General features: G+C 34.6%; 1 protein-coding gene across 5 annotated transcripts in view; it reads left to right on the top strand.

Moving 5' to 3' along the window:
* Positions 1–17,162, top strand: part of Atp11c (ATPase phospholipid transporting 11C) — a 184,634-nt gene that overhangs the window by 142,051 nt on the left and 25,421 nt on the right. For all 5 annotated transcript variants that reach the window (XM_071606843.1, XM_027940165.2, XM_071606840.1 and 2 more), the window contains exons 21-24: positions 2,423–2,525; positions 3,898–4,043; positions 10,373–10,432; positions 15,255–15,382. In XM_071606843.1, coding sequence (XP_071462944.1) covers positions 2,423–2,525; positions 3,898–4,043; positions 10,373–10,432; positions 15,255–15,382 — 437 coding nt within the window. The remainder of the gene's footprint in view (positions 1–2,422; positions 2,526–3,897; positions 4,044–10,372; positions 10,433–15,254; positions 15,383–17,162) is intronic.

The raw sequence follows: 17,162 nt of genomic DNA, 5'->3' as shown, positions 1-17,162 counted from the left end.
GGTACTGAGGATTGAACCCGGGCCGCACACACGCCAGGCGAGCGCTCTACCGCTTGAGCCATATCCCCAGCCCAGCCTTTACTCTTTCATGTGGTGTCAGTTACCAAATTTTCACTTTCTAGTACATTCTCTTTTCCTTCTATTCCTTCCTTTCCATTACCTTCCAAGGCCAGACCTTTAATAGCTCATTAAACTCTACCTATAACTAGTCACCCAACATCTCTCTTTGCCCGTAGTCTTTCTTTCCTTCACTTCCTCCTGTATCCTGCTCCTACTTTCATAATATCACTCCCAGTTGATCTGGCTCCATATACATCTGTCCATATTCTCTATATGAAAACTCATTGATCTATCTGGTCATACCAGATCAATTTTCTGGGCATATACTATACTTATCTGGCTGTTTGCCTTTGGGTATGACATTCCTTTACTCTGCAATGCTTCCTTCTTCCCATCCATGTAAATCTTATTAATACTTCATGATTTAAACCACTCTGTAAAACAGTGCTCAATCATTTTGGCATATAGGGTCCTCTCCATTCTGATATGATAGGCCTTCTTATGTGAACAACTTTAATGACAATGTCATGTATTCTTGCACAGATAGTATATTTCATTATTTAAGTTTTATTTATCTGGTTGCCTAGTACTTATGTTCATGAACAGATCTTTACTTCTTAAATAAATTCTTCTTAAGGTATGTGACCAGGCCTTGTATCTTTTTTGGATCATAGTTTATTTCTTTGAAAAATGTATTATTACATGCAGTTATAGTTGATGGATAAATAGATTTTTGGTGAAATTATTTTTTTGTGAAAGCTATCATAGAGATTTGAAGAGAATCTCTTAATCTGGGTGACCTGGGAATCAGTGAAAAACTCTATGTGTACTTAACTAAATCCTCCCTGATTTTATAGTTCATGACCACATATCCTTTTATCTTTCCATGAAGACAGATTTTAGTCTTTTAATCTAATCTATATTCTCATGCAAAGACTGTCATCCTTTATAATTTTATTGCCCTTTTGGAGACCTTCCCTGGCTGCAGTTTTTAATCCCTGAGGTGCAAATCATTGCTGTGCGTAGTGTAAAAGGTACAATGAGTTAACCATTATTGTAGCCCATCAAAAATAAATTTAGTTTGGGTTTTGAAAAGTTTGTCCTTGACACTTTTACTTACAGATTATTTCTAATAGTCTTTCAAAAAGTTTTTAAGAAGAACCATAGAGAGGCAAGGGGTTAGGAGAAAGTTGGCGTTTTAGGTAACATAATTTTTGTGTTAGATGGAGTTGAGTATATGGGTGGGGCAGTTTGTGCTATTCAATACTACTAAAACCTGACTGGATCTTCTTTAAAAGACTGTGGGGTGTCTTAGCCTCATATAAATTATTTATAATCATGTCAGTTATGTTGAAATGGATTTTATTTATGTTAGCTAGTCAGAACAATTGTGAATAAAGGATTTTTGTAAAGCATTTTTTAGTTACTGAATTATTTAAGCATTTTTAAGGCTGCTAACTTCCAAGGAGTTTTGTGAATTGACTTAATGAGTAGAGATTAAAACCTAGAGGGGTAGGGCAGCTGCTTACCCAGTACACTTTCCACAAGTAACAGCAGGAGAAGGTTTTGGAGCAGCCCAAAACAGAAGTGTTTTAACACCAGGGATGAACATTTTATTCAACACCATCCATGAAAGCAACACTGAGCTACACAGTATTATTTTCACAGCTAGAAGATATACACAGGGAATAGTGACAGACTGTACTGTATATCTTGGGCACTTTTCTGCAAATCTCACCTCCTTTAAGATGCCCCTTTTAAAATGTAACTACCTATAGGGAGAGGGCAAACCAGTGGAAGATTTTAGTGAAGTTTAGTTGGCAGCTAGATGGGTACAAGAATTTTATACAAATTCCTGGGAATAAGTGTTAGGATGCTACTAGGGGAGATAGGAGTGTCACCAGGAAGGAGAGAGTAAGACATAACCATAACATTGTTCTCTGACTTTCCACTTTTGTTCTGCTGGCCTTATATAAATTACTCTAAATTAGCTTTCTGACCTAATGATCTGAAAAGACATATGAATAATGGTAAAAAGAGGGAAACACGTTTACCTCTAATCTGCATAGAAGGCAAAAGTTTCTGAGAGTCCATGTATGCACAGAACCAAAAATCAGGTGGGTGCCAGTGTTACGTTTTGAATCACTATATTCTGCATGTGGGAATTCAAAATGTGTGTGTTTGCATATGTATGTGTGTGCGCGTGTGCAGGCGTGCGCACCTGCACACACACACACACACACACTACCTTTCTGTTAGCAAAGCCTCCATTTGCAAGTGTGAATTAAGCATAAAACCCCTAATATATTCCATTCTAACATTCTGCTTTGATCTTTTCTATGTCTCTTTTGAAATTGTTTAGATTGTCAGAATGGTGAAGAATTTAAAAGGCAGCCCAATAACACTGTCAATTGGTGATGGTGCCAATGATGTTAGCATGATCTTGGAATCCCATGTGGGAATAGGTAAGAAACATCTAATGAGATGGTATCAGTATTGCTTTTAGGTACAATTTTCTTACATTCTAGAAAGATTGTTTTAGTTATTCATCTTGAATTTGAGAATGATAATCATTAATAGAATGAAGGGCCTCATCTGATCAAGGTCCCACCTCTTGTGGGAAGGTGGCAAAACAAAGTTACAGGATATTTTTGTATTAGCCAAGTAAATTGAATTTCCCAAACCTACTGGCAATACAATAGATTGTTTAGCTCTCATTTTGACAGCATGCATGAAATTTTATTGATTTCCTGCCCCTGACAAGACTGCCTGTTTATGTTGCTGCACTATATCTTCTGAGATTATTGACTTTTGGAGGCTAAGAAATTATCATTGTTTGGCTCATATTTTGTATAGTAGTATTTATGGGTGGTTTGGGTTATAGTGTTGAATAGTGTTGAATTTATATGTCGACATGTAACAACAGCTTTTCTACCTACCTGTACCATTTTTTTCCTTGTCAGGTTGCTCTTAGGCAATGCACCTAACACCCTGACCTTTTTTATTTTTTGGCAAAAGGTTTGAGGTACATGTGTAATTAGTATCTTAGGAATTGCTTTACCGCAGTTTAGTTTCCCAAATTCTTCTTCCCATTTGGAAGTAGACATGCTTAATATGGAAATCTTAAGTTCTGTTCATTGATTATCCAATATAGAAGTTGTCTAAAGGGGCTGGGGATGTGGCTCAAGCGGTAGCGCGCTCGCCTGGCATGTGCGGGGCGCTGGGTTTGATCCTCAGCCCCACATAAAAATAAAAAATAAAATAAAGATGTTGTGTCCACTTTTTTTTTGGTGATGCTGGGGATTAAACCCAGGGCCTTGTGCATGCAAGGCAAGCACTCTACCAAGTGCGCTATATCCCCAGCCTATCTAAAATTTCTTGAGGTTTTATAGACTTCTTCGGTAGCTTGTCAGTATTTCATGAAGAATTTTATCTTCTAATTGAGCATCTAAACCACACTACAAAATCCAGGTCTTTGAGTTGCCTTAATATATAGCACCTAGTTTAATGTCATGAACAATCAAGCACTTACTGAGTGACTTAAAAATAATTTTCAGGTGGACTTTTTTCTTTCAGATAATTTTTGGCCTTGCAAAAATTGAAATAATGATTGTTTTTGTTTCATGCTGTATTACAAATTGATAGTTTCCAATTAAATTTAGTGATAATTTTATTTGGTAACTCTCAGTATCACAGTTAAAGAAAGCCCTTTTTAGTTAAAAAAGAAAAGATAAACTATACAATTGATCTATAACATTTCAACAATTAGAAAATGTGAAAATAGATCACAGGATTGCTTATTCTTTGAAATACTCACACTATATATTCTCTTTTTAGGTATTAAAGGCAAAGAAGGCCGCCAAGCAGCCCGGAACAGTGATTATTCTGTACCCAAGTTTAAACATTTAAAGAAACTATTATTGGCTCACGGACATCTATACTATGTGAGAATAGCACATCTTGTACAGTATTTCTTCTATAAGGTATGTGATAAAGTATTTGTAATTTAATAATTGTTTAATCTAGCATGGGCTTAGCTTAGTCACGGTTTTGTTCCCCCATTTTTATGTTTCTTTTGCTTTTCTGATACTGAAATTTGTACACAGTGAAGCAAAGGTTGTCTATTTAATGAATCCAAAACAAGATATTCCATTAGATATAAGAGATTTGAAATTAATTTTTTAAATTATTTTTATTGGCAAATTAAGTATAATAAAGTTTACCTATTAAATGTATATAGTTTTGACAAATGTATACATCCATGCAACTATTACCCCAATAAAAAAATAGACATTCCCATTTCCCCCAAAAGTTCTCATGTGCTCTCTCTCAGTGTCCTCTATCCCTCCCCCAACAAGTAAACTGACTTATATTATTATACCATACATATTAATATGTATGATATAGAACCTGTAGATATAGATGTAAAATATATCTAATAATATTAATAATATTATGCACACTAGTTTTGCCTCTGGGGCTTGATATAAATGGAATATTTGTATATTTTTGTGTCTGGCCTGTTTTACTTAGTATGTTTTTGAGCTTCATGTATTAATAGTTAGTTCCCTTTTATGCTAAGTAGTATTTCAAACTACACTTTTTAATAGCAGAATCCTCATGTGAAATTACACACATAAAGCAGACTGAAGCAGGACTACATTGAATGAAGGAGGTTGGGCCAGGACAATTCCTTATTCAGCTCCCCTGTCCTGTCCTAAAGGTTCCTCAGAATATAGAATCAATGAATTTAGTTTAAGTCACTTATTTTATGCATAACGAACTTGGCATGCATGAAGATGAAACAGTTAAAGTAAGCAAATAATTGTCATTTATATGGACCAGAATTTGATGTCCTGTTCTGTGTTCTATGCAATAGGATTTTAATTTTTTTTACCTTTTTTTAAAATAATTTTCGACTCTTAAAAAAGTTGCAAAACAAGATACTCACGTATTCTGCCCAGCTTTGTCAACTGTTATTGCCTTAGACAAACCCACAACAGTTATCAAAATCAAAAATTTGATTTAATTAGCACATAATTATTAGCAAGTCTATATACTGTAATCAGTTTCCATTAATGTCCTTTTTGTAATCTATTTCTTTTTAGGATCACCCTTTCATTTAAGCTATTATGTCTCCTTAAGCTTCTGTAATTTAGAGCAGTTCCTGTCTTTGTCTTTATGATTTTAACATTTTTGAAAAGTACCAGCCATTTAATTTAGTTTGTAGGCTGTCTCTCTACTTGGACTTGTTTAACATCTGCTTATTATTAAATTCAGGTTATACATTTTTGGTATAACCTCTACAGAAGTTGGGCTGGGGTTGTGGCTCAGTGGTAGAACGCTTGCCTAGCATGTGTGAGGCATTGGGTTTAATTCTCAGCATCATATATAAATAAAGTCCATTGACAGCTAAAGAAAAAAATTTTAAAAAACACTACAAAAGTCATATTATGACCTTGTTATTACATTTTATTACGAGACACATGTTGTCAATATGTCTCCTTACTGTTGATGTTAAGTTTGATAACTTGATTCAAATAAAGTTTTGGAAGGTTTCAAGATCCCTCAACCTTGCTTTGTAAAATGTCATTTGAAAATATGATTCTGCTACTAAATCAACTATTTTATTCTATGAATTAAATTTTATTCTCATCATTTGTTTTGTTACTCAAATTGACTCATATTTGACCATTGGGAGGAGTGTGGTCCTTCCAGCATAGCCTCATAATTTTTTGAAGATGTCTTTGTTTTCTAGTTCTACATACTATTCCAGGTTCATCTTGTATTTTTCCTGCCCCAGCCCTGGATTCAGACTTTTCTTCAGGGAACACTGATTTCTTTTATTTGCAAATAGTATTTAGAAAGTTAAATTTCAGTGCTAGTTATATTCATTACAACTGAGCTAAACCTTGGTTTTATGCCTTCTCAGTGAACAGAACTAGGAAATACATAGAGACAAAAAAACTATTTATATCTGTATATATATGTGTGTGTGTACATATGCATATATGTTGGACCAGAATCAAAAGTACCAATATGAATCAGTGTATGAATTCAGTTCATACTAATACCTTTGATACCAGAACCACAGAGTTCATTCTAGATATTCTCCCTCTCCCCACCACTCTTCTCCTCCCCTACCTCCATCCTTTTTTTGCTTTTTATTTTGAGACAAGATGTCACTAATTTTCTACAGCTGGCCTCAAACTTGCAATCCTCCTGTCTCAGCCTCCTGAGTTGCTGGAATTATAGGCATGTGCACCACACCCAGCAGTTTCTCACCTTTTAAACAGCATCTCCCCAGCCCACCTAACCCCCATCCCCTAGGAACCACCATTCTACTCTCTGCATTTTTAGGTTCTACATATAAGTGAGATCATGCAGTATTTTTTTTTACCTGTATCTGATTTTTTTTCACTTGACATAATGTCCTCTGGGTTCTCCATGTTGTCATACATGTTGGTGCATTTCTTTTTAGCCTTAAAATATGTATATCAAAATACTATTTAGAAAATAGTTTCTTTTTTGAACATTTACACATTGTTAGTGTGATTGTAAATTAGTACAACCACCTTGAAAATCTGTATGGAGATTCCTCAATAGACTGAGAATGGACCCAGTATAAGACCCACTTACTCTACTCTTTGGTATTTATCCAAAAGAACTAAGATCAGCATACTATAGTGATACAGTCACACAGTGTTCATAGCAGCACAATAGCCAAGTTATGGAATCAGCCCCAGTGCTTGTCAGCAGATGAATGGATAAAGAAAATGTGGTAAATATATACAATGGAGTTTTTCTCAGCAAAAAGAAAAATGAAATTATGTCACTTGCAAAAAAACTGGATAGAACTGGAGAACATTATGCTAAGTGAAATAAGCCAGACTCAGAAAGTCTGGCTTATTTCACTTAGCATAAGAGTTGTTTGTTTTCTCTCATATATAGAAGCCAGAAAGAAAAGGAGGAAAGAAAGGGATTTCATGAAAATAGAAGGGAGACCAGTAGGCAGAGGGTGGGGATTAAGAAAGGGAGGAAAGGAAAGAAAGGGGAAGAACTAGGAAATGAAGTTAACCAAGTTATGCTATATGCATGTGCAAATATTTTACAATGAAGCCTGCTATTATATAAAATTATAATTCATCCATAAAAAATTAAAAATAAAGCTTCCCTTTTTTCTCTTTTCTACCACTACAGTGTGGTTAGTTTATTTCCATTACAATCAAGTTCATTGTTAATAGGAATTTGTTGTTCACTTCTTTCTTTTGTTTTTATTTAAGATGGGTCAGACCAAGTTTCCCAGGCTGGCCTCAAACATAATTTAGCATATGTAGAAAGTGGGGCTTAGTGTATATCTACTATAGATTTATTTAAGTCTAGGACTCCTTCTACATCATAGTTAGGATGTATTGGGCCTTGCACTCAATAATTAATAGCCTCACATTATTTTCTCTTAACCTCCCCCTAGTAGGAGGCCCTGTTAAAATTTGTCATGCAGATCTGCCTGGTAATCTGATCCTATTCCAGAAAATTGGTTTGCCTCTAGGATTTTGGCTTGCAATTCAAATAACTGCCACCAGATGGAAGGAATGCTCTGTTAAGGGAAATAAAACAAGAATTAGCTTGGCAAATGTTGGCCAGTGATCAGAAATTGACACATCCCTGTTGCCAACATAGGGGATTGATGATTATTTTTGTAGATAATGCCCTCTGCCTTCATTTGTATTTGTATGTCCATTATCATCTTGGTTACTGACAGCACTATTTATTTTATATTGCAGTCTTTTATCCCAAGGGGTTTCTAATATTTTCAACCCTCTTTGGTGAAATCAGATATTTACTTCCTCTTTTCTTATTACATCTTCAAATTGTCCTGGTGTATCCTAGAGTACTTCAATAATATGTCTTCCTGCCTTCTGTTTTCCCATTAAATTCTCACATAATCCAACCAAAGTTTAGAAAATTCTACTCTTCATCTTGTCCCTCTGAAACTTTACTTTTGTTTTGTGTTAGTCTGTCTTTTAAGGCACTCCCCCATCTGACCCTTTCTTACCATTTATACTTAAAATACATACTGTCTTGCCGTTTCTTGCCATCTATGTATCTTTTTAAATATTTATTTTTTAGTTGTAGTTGGACACAGTACCTTTATTTTATTTATTTTTACGTGGTGCTAGTGCTGAGGATTGAACCCAGAGCCTTGCATGTGCTAAGTGAGTGCTCTACCGCTGAGCTATAACCCCAGCCCCCTACATATCTTATTTATCTTTAAGACCTAGTTCAAATTCTAACTTCTTTATTCTATCCATCAACAAATATATTTTGAATGTATTTCTATGTGCCAAACACTGTTTTAGGCCCTGGGAATTCACCATGGAGTAAGACAGGCAATGTCCCTATTCTCATGGAGTTTACATTCTGGTGGGGGAGGCAGAGTCCTCCTCATGAAGACCCCTGACTCTGGAAATGCTGCTGGCAGTATTTTGCATTGTGTTAGAACTGATACATACTAATGAGTATTGCTTTTCCAGATGATGACATTGTGGGCTATGACATTTATTCTCATGCTGCAGGGATGATCCAAAACATGTAGATCATGTTTCTTTAGGTATATCCTCTAGAACCTGTAGTATATTTATCTAAATCACCTCATTGTGGCAGAAGCTTATTCATTGAGGATACATTTCATCTTTCAAAACAGCCTCAAGTCTCCCAGAGCTAATCTGGTGAATTAACTACTGATAATATGTACCAGAAGAAATGGCACTGATTTTCTGACATGGTTCAAAAATGGCTCTTAAGCCAGGCGCAGTGGTGCACGCCTGTAATCCCAGAGGCTTGGGAAGCTGAGGCAGGAGGATCTCAAGTTCAAAACTAGCCTCAGCAAAAGCAAGGCACTAAGCAACTCAGTGAGATCCTGTCTCTAAATAAAATACAAAATAGGGCTAGGGATGTGGCTCAGTGGTCAATTGCCTTTGCCCCTGACTTCAATCCCCAGTATTCCCCACAAAAAAGGCTCTTAAAAGTGCTTCCCAAAGAAGAAGTTCAGAGATGTGGTGAACTAGTGACAGTAGCACATAAATAAGTTTACTGCCTACTTTGAAAGATAGCAGTCTTTTTGGTCAAAAGTCTGGAGCTTTTTACCAAAGACATTAATTCCAGTGTTTTATAGTCATACTTGGTACCTTTTAACTGCCTTATAAATTCCCAGTGTGCATCTGTATGTTTTAATTCTTCCAGTTAAATGATAAGTCCCTTAGGAGAGAAAAGTTTACTTTTTTAAAAATATTTTTTTTTAGTTGTTGATGGACCTTTATTCTATTTATTTATATGTGGTGCTGAGAATCAAACCCAGTGCCTCACACATACTAAGTAAGCGCTCTGCCACTGAGCCACAACCCAAGCCCAAGAAGCATTTAGTAGGTTCTCAACAACCCTATGTCAATTGATGAGGGAGTAATAGAGGCAGGGTAAAGCATTAGTTGATAACTGTTAGTGTCAGTATAATCTACAACAATTTCTTAACTATTTATTGGTATTAACTTTAAAATATACATGTATTATTATATAAGTCTGCGGTGATTCTTAAATTGGTATTTGGGTATAGTATCATTAAGTGTTCATATTGGATGAGCTCATTTCTTCCTTGGAAGGAGACTAGGAAGAGATTCTCATAAAGTAAGTTTGATGGGGGACAGACGTTTGTCTTAATCTGACTTCATCTTTTGTTTTGGTTTCCTAGGGCTGGGGGTTTAGCTCAGTGGTAGAGTACTTACCTCCCATGTACAAGGCCCTGGGTTCAATCCCCAGTACGACACAAAAAAAGTTTTTAGTTTCTTTACATCACTGACAAACTGCAAAGGTGTAAGGTTTTATATGATGAAAGCCTGTAACATTTCAGAACCACTGGAACACATTTTATACATTGATACAAAGGAAAAAAAATCAAAATACTTTTTTTTGCTAGAGCAGTATAGTAGTAGTTGTGTTTATTCCAATAAATCAAAATGCTCTTTTAAAATGCTTTTTTCAACTCTGACAGGATGTACCAAATATCTTTTATAAAAAATACTACAATGACGCAGCCACATCAGTGAATTGTCTTTGGTCTACTTAGATTACCTAATAGCTTAGATTTCCACAGGAGTTGATATTTAGCTCCCTCCTCATTCACTGAGCTTGTAGGTTCATTCATTTGACATTAGAAGGATTTGAGAATAACTATAAACCATTGGGGTGCAGTTTCCTGCTTTCGTATAGAAAGTTGGTCAAATGATAATATTAACCCTTGTTTTAATTTTTTTTCCAGAACCTTTGTTTCATTTTGCCACAGTTTTTGTACCAGTTCTTCTGTGGATTCTCACAACAGGTTTGTGTCTTGTGTTGTTTATTATAATATAGTTTAAATTTACTGTTAGTATGTTACCTTTTAGGTATTAGATTAGAAGCATTAGAGAGGTGTGTCCAAAGTAAAAAGATTTCTTTTTGGATTCAAAAGTTGATCCCCTTGACCTGGTTTTATACTAACAAATCATTTTGCTAACTTTCTTTCTTTTTTTCTTTCTTTTTTAAGTATTTAAATCAGTGTTATTGGAGGTTATTTATTATGGGTACAACTATAAAATATTCCCACTTCAGTGCATTTTTCCTTGATTGATGAGAATGTATTGATGTATATACCACAAAAAGGTTTCCCTATTCCTCTCTCTAGTCCTCCTACCCAAATACCTTGGATTTACATTCTTTCACTATAGACCTATATTCTAGAATTTCATATGAATGAATTCTTTTTTAAAAAAATATTTTTTTTAGTTATGGATGGACAGAATGTTTATTTTTATGTGGTGCCGAGGTTTCAACTCAGTGCCTCACGTGTGCTAGGCAAGTGCTCTACCACTGAGTTAAAACCCCAGCCCCATAATGGATTCTTACAATCTTCAGTGTCTGACTTCTTTTGCTCAACCTGTATTTATACTCTTTCATGTTATTGTGTGAATTGTTGCTGAGAAGTACTCTACTGGATTGACATACCGTATTTCATTTCACCTGTTCTATGACATTTGGGTTTTTCTTTTTATCTGTTCTTATTAGTTATACATGATAGTGGAATATATTTTGACATTATACATATATGGAGTATAACATCTCATTCTTCTGGTTGTACATGGTGTAGAATTACATTGGTCATGTAATAATATATGCACATAGGATAATAGTGTGCAATTCATTCTATTATCTTTCCTATTTGTATTACCCCTCCCTTTCTTTCATTCCCCTTTGTCTAATCCAAAGTACTTCTATTCTTCCCTTATCCACCCCTGCTTATTGTGAGTTAGCATCTGCATATCATCTGACCTTTGGTTTTGGGGAATTGTCTTATTTCACTTAGCATGATATTCTCCAGTTCTATACATTTATTGGCAAATGCCATAATCTCATTCTTTTTTATGGCTGAGTAATATTCCATTGTGTATATATACCACAGTTTCTTTATCTATTCATCTGTTGAAGGGCACCTTGGTTGCTTCCATAGTTTAGCTATTGTGAATTGAGCTGCTAATAAACACTGATGTGGCTGCGTCATTGCAGAATTTTTTATAAAAGATATTTGATACATCCTGTCAGAGTTGAAAAAAGCATTTTAAAAGAGCATCTTGATTTATTGGAATAACTATATTGCTCTTGTAAAAAAAAGTATTTTTTTCCTTTGTATCAATGTATAAAATGTGTTCCAGTGGTTCTGAAATGTTATAGGCTTTCATCATATAAAACCTTACACCTTTGCAGTTTCTCAGGTTGGTTTTATTTAATAGAAGAACATTGATTTTGAAGCTGGTCTGAAAGCTGTGATTCTTATATAAAGCCTTAAATTACTGAAATCAACTGTAAATGTTTTTCCTTGTTTTTCCTTCTTGTTTTCTGAACAGTTATTACATAAAAATACATGCTACATATTACTTGGACACAAGTGGTGGGGTGGAAAGGCACCTTTGTTTTAATAACTGAAATGGATTTTACATTGCTTCCAGTGGCAGTATAGCCAAATACAGGGATTTAGTAACTCCAAAATTTGTGCACTTCAATGATTTTTCCATGCTGGTTACCACTTTTTCATGGGTATTAAAGACTGAGTTTCTAAATTTCAAAAGCAAGCTTCCTTTCTTTCTTTTTTTTTTTTTTTGGTTGCTCACAGTAAAAGTAATGTTTTTCTTATTCATTGGCAGTATTTTTAAGAGAATGCATTCCTGGTATGCTGTCTGTGACATCAGTGCCATGTCATTAGCATGGTAGTACCAATAAAGTAGATCATGTTATAAACTAAGCATCTTTCAGTTGTAGGAAGTGCTGTAAGCCTTCTTATATTAAAAACTAATATAATTAGTTAAGATAGTTTTACAAATTCTTTAATTTGCTTTTCTTGAATGTTCATGTTTCTATTAATCAAAATACTGCTAATTGCTGCTCACTTCCTTAGATGGGTGCAGGTATTAAAAAAATATTTCAAATTTCCTTTCTTAACTACTTTTAGCAGACTTAAAATTTGTTTGATCTTGTGGTTTTTTTGTTTGTTTTTATTTTGAAAGGGGTCTTGTTTTATTACCTTTTTAAAACATGCTTACCAAGTACAAGTTGTATGAAGAAAGAAAGGACTGTTAATTAAAGTCAACTGAAATTCAGACCCTGGATTGTCTTTGGTCTGCTTAGATTACCTAATAGCTTAGATTTCCACAGAAGTTGATATTTAGCTCCCTTCCTCATTCACTGAGCTTGTGGGTTCATTTATTTGACAAATATTTCTTGAATCCCTGCTTTGTGCTAGGCTAAGTGCTGAGGATATAGCAGTGATTAGACAAAACTCCCTTATCTTCCTGGAAATTGCAGTGTAGTAATGGAGGAAAGATGTAACAATCAAATATATGATGTGGAATATTGATAAGTGCTGATAGAAAGCATAATAAAGAGATAGTGTGCAACTAGGGGAAAGGACTGCTGCTTTATAGAAGATCATCTGGAAAGTTGTCTATAAGGAGGTAGCATTTGGGTAGAGATCCGAGCAGCTGAGGGGAGGAACTGTGCAGATGTCTTTGAGGAAAAGTGTACAGGTAAAAGGAAGGTCTGAGGAGGTGACATGAAGTGTGAAATCATTATTTTTGATTTTGGCCTTGTGCTAGTGCTGAAAATAGCAGCCTTTATTGTAAGTATCTTTGGACACTTACAAAGTATCTTTTGGACACATGGGTGGTCAGCTTTTTTCAATCCAGAGCCACATGAAATGTTCTCTGAAACTTGGAGAGCAGGCTATGAAGAATGCAGAAATGTGTCCAGGGTTCCTGTTCTTTAAGCAAAAGCCTCTCTTTCTTTAGAAAAACTAAGATAGTACTTGTCTTTTTTTTTTTCTTCCATGAAAAGGAAACATTTCTAACAGGTTTAACAAGAAACAGTATTATCAACTAAACCTGTTTGTTTTGGGGACATTCTATCTCCTCTAATTACTGCATCTAAGAATTGCAATTATCTCTCATGTTACCTTAAAGCACCATAATAAAACAAAAGTAGATTGATGCTTCTTTTGTTTGAATGAAATGTAAGACTAAATTACACACCAGTCAATCTGAATTGTTGTTGTTTTCATTTACTCATTAGTGAAAATGGGTAGTTTCCAAAACAAATATAGTGTTGGTGCTCCAGACTAGTCCTCACACTTGATAATTAATAGGAATGTAACACCTTTTATGTACTTTTTAATCCACTGGAATATTTTTGCTGAGCTTCAATCTTTGTTTATGGAATCTGAGAAGTACCTGGTCTACATAGTACCTGGTCTACATACATATGGTCTATGTGGAGCCATTTTTTTAAAATTTCATTGAGAATGTTGTACTGATTATCTCTTGGTTTTTCTCAGTTGCAGGCCAGGGCTCCTTTGGGTTTGGTAGCTACTTGTGCATCCCCCATTCTGCCTCCCTCTCTTGAACTCTTTGGTGGATAGGGATGGATCATCTCTGTCCTGGTATTTGGTACTTAGTAGGCATTCAATAAGTGTTCTGAAGTCATCTCATGAATAAACTAAAGCTCTATTCGAGTTGTTGTCAACCTTTTTGAGTCAATCTCCATTTTAATAGTAATCGTATCTTTATTAATTAAAATACATAATTGTTGGGCTGGGGTTGTGGCTCAGCGGTAGAGCGTTCACTTTGCATGCACGAGGCTCTGGGTTCAATCCTCAGCATCACATAAAAATAAATAAGTGAAATAAAGATATTGTGTCCAACTATAACTAAAAATAAATATTAAAAAATACATAATTGTATTCATTGGTGTCATGTTTAAATGCATTTTATTAATCAAACTACATTTATATGTGTGAAAAATACATATGAGATGGGTTGCTTTTTATTTAGGCCACAGAAAATAGTTATATGGCAATATCTAGCACTGTAGATATGGAACTCAATAAATACTTTCATAAAATACCTTACTTTTTTCAATAAAAGAAGATTTATAATATCAGATCAGTTCTTTACAAATGTGTCATAGCTCTCAGTTTGTACCCCTTCACTCATCCAATATTTATTGAATGTTTCCTATATGCCAAGTTTTGTTTTGGGAGCTGAAGATTGTCAAAGCACACAGCCAAAGACCACCAGGAGCATATTTGTAATTGATCAAATTAGGTTTTATTACTCAGTGCAGGGAGGAAGAACACACACCAGAGGAACTATAGGGCTTCTCAGGAAGAGGGTGTTAGAAATGGTTTATTGTCGGATTCAACCTTATAAAATATTAACCAAAAAAAAAAAAAAACCTGCGACACAGGCTAGTGCTACTACCTGTATTTAGTTTCTCTAAGGACTTATTTAGTCTTTGCTGAAATAGCTACTGAATACCTGTAATTTTAGCAAGTGAAAAATTATTAATGTCTAGTAGAAATAGAGCTTATAACATATAAACATTCTGAATCAGATCCTAATGAGGGGAAGATATCATATTAATACAACAAATCACAAAGTATTAGTTTATTTTTTACAATTACCAGTTAAGGACCTTATTTCCACAGTTTCCTTTGCTGTCCCAAAAATCATGAAAGGAAACTGTCTTGTTTTTAGTTAGTGATTTTTCCAAAGTAATAAGTATGATCTTATAGATAATTGTTATAGTATGTTTCTTTTCTGTAATATTTGTCATTTCAGCCACTGTATGATGCTACTTATCTTACAATGTACAATATCTGCTTCACATCCCTGCCTATTCTGGCCTACAGTCTCCTGGAACAGCACATCAACATTGACACTCTGACCGCAGACCCGCGATTGTATATGTAAGTTGAAGATATAGCTAAAACCCCCTCAGACTTTCTAAGTTGTGGGTTTCATTCAATTTGCAGGTTGGATAGACAGAACTGTTCATGTGGTTTGATTACGTGGTTCTGTTTTGAATTCTAGTGATGAAACTAGATTGTTCAACAGGAAAACAACATATTTCCTATGTGTAGGTCCTATGCTTGAGTGCATGTGAAGCATACTTTTAATCTGGAATCACTAATTCCTGTTGTTTGAGCCTATATTGTCATAGCATCCCCAGAGCCTTATAGAAAGACACAATATTTTAATTTTTACCTGCCCAAAGAAAAGCACACAAAGATTTTTGGTAGTTCAGAATACCAATTCCTACATTTAGTAGATTGACCTGAGGTTATATTACCCTTTCTCTTATAAACTGCATATAAAATGTTAACTGCCACTCTTCATTAGCTACATTTTAAAACTGTTTTGTGGAAAGAAATAGTTAACTCATGAAGCCCTTATATTCTTTCTGTGTCAGTTGGAAATGGATGCTTTTCTGTATGAATGGGGAGCTTGGCGCTTGCCCCAGTTGTTTAACCTGTGATTTAATTGGATTTTTAGGAATTAAGCCTACAGCTTAAGATAAAGATGTTAATTTACAGCAGATTATAAACATTGCTAAATAATGGATACCAAGTGCAGTAGAGAGACTTAGGTGGTTTATTTGTATGAAATGAAAATGCAAATTTAAGAGATTTCTTTAAACATTATGACTCATAAAATTTATAATTTATTAATTGTTAGAATTACATGATTTATAATTTTAAAAGTATTAAGGAACAATTCAAATATATACAAAAGTATGCAGAACTCTGTTTTATACATCAGACATAAAAATCGTACATACTAATTGCTATTTCTCACATGCATATACTATATAATGTTTAAATCAGGCTAAAGATATCTGTCCCCTCAATTACCTATCATTTTTTTCATGGTAAAAACATGCAATATTCTTTCTTCTAGTGTTTTTTGACATATACAATGCATAGGTGTTATCTATAGTCACCCTACTATGTAATAACACACCAGAGATTCTTACTGTTATTACATTATAACTTAGGCATTGATTAACCACCTTTCTATATCCTTCCCTTCCCCCTCTTCTCTCTAGCCTCTGGTAAGCATCATTTAACTCTCAACTTCTATGAGATCAACTTTTTTCCACATATTAGTGAGATCATATGGTGCTTGCCTTTATGTGCCTGGCTTATAATCACATCCACTTTCATCTATGTTATCACAAATGACAGGATTTTATTCTTTTTATGGATGAGTATTAAATCATGTATATGTACCACATTCTCTTTATCCATTCATCCCTTGATGGACATTTACATTGATTCCAAATCTTGGCAATTGTGAATAGTGGTGCAGTAAACATGGTAGTGCAGATATCTCTTCAACATACCAATTTTATTTCCTTTGGATATATACCCAGGAGTGGGATTACTGGATCATTTAGTGGTTCTATTTTTATTTTTTTGAAGAAACTTCATTTTGTTTTTCATAATAGCTCTACTAATATGCTTTCCTACCAAACATGTGCAAGGATTCACTTTTCTCCACATCCTCACCAGCACTTGTTATTTATTTATTTATTTATTTTGATGGCAGCCATTCTCGCTGGAGTGAGGTGGTATCTTTATAGTTTTGATTTGCATTTCCCTGATGGCTGGTGATGTTGAGCATTTTTCATATACCTGTTGGCTTGTATGTCTTCTTTTGAGAAATCTCTGTTTAGATCTGTTGCTA

Source organism: Marmota flaviventris, chromosome X, assembly GCF_047511675.1.
Source record: "Marmota flaviventris isolate mMarFla1 chromosome X, mMarFla1.hap1, whole genome shotgun sequence".
NCBI classification, from domain to species: Eukaryota; Metazoa; Chordata; class Mammalia; order Rodentia; family Sciuridae; genus Marmota; species Marmota flaviventris.
This window is presented reverse-complemented; position numbering and strand designations above follow the sequence as displayed.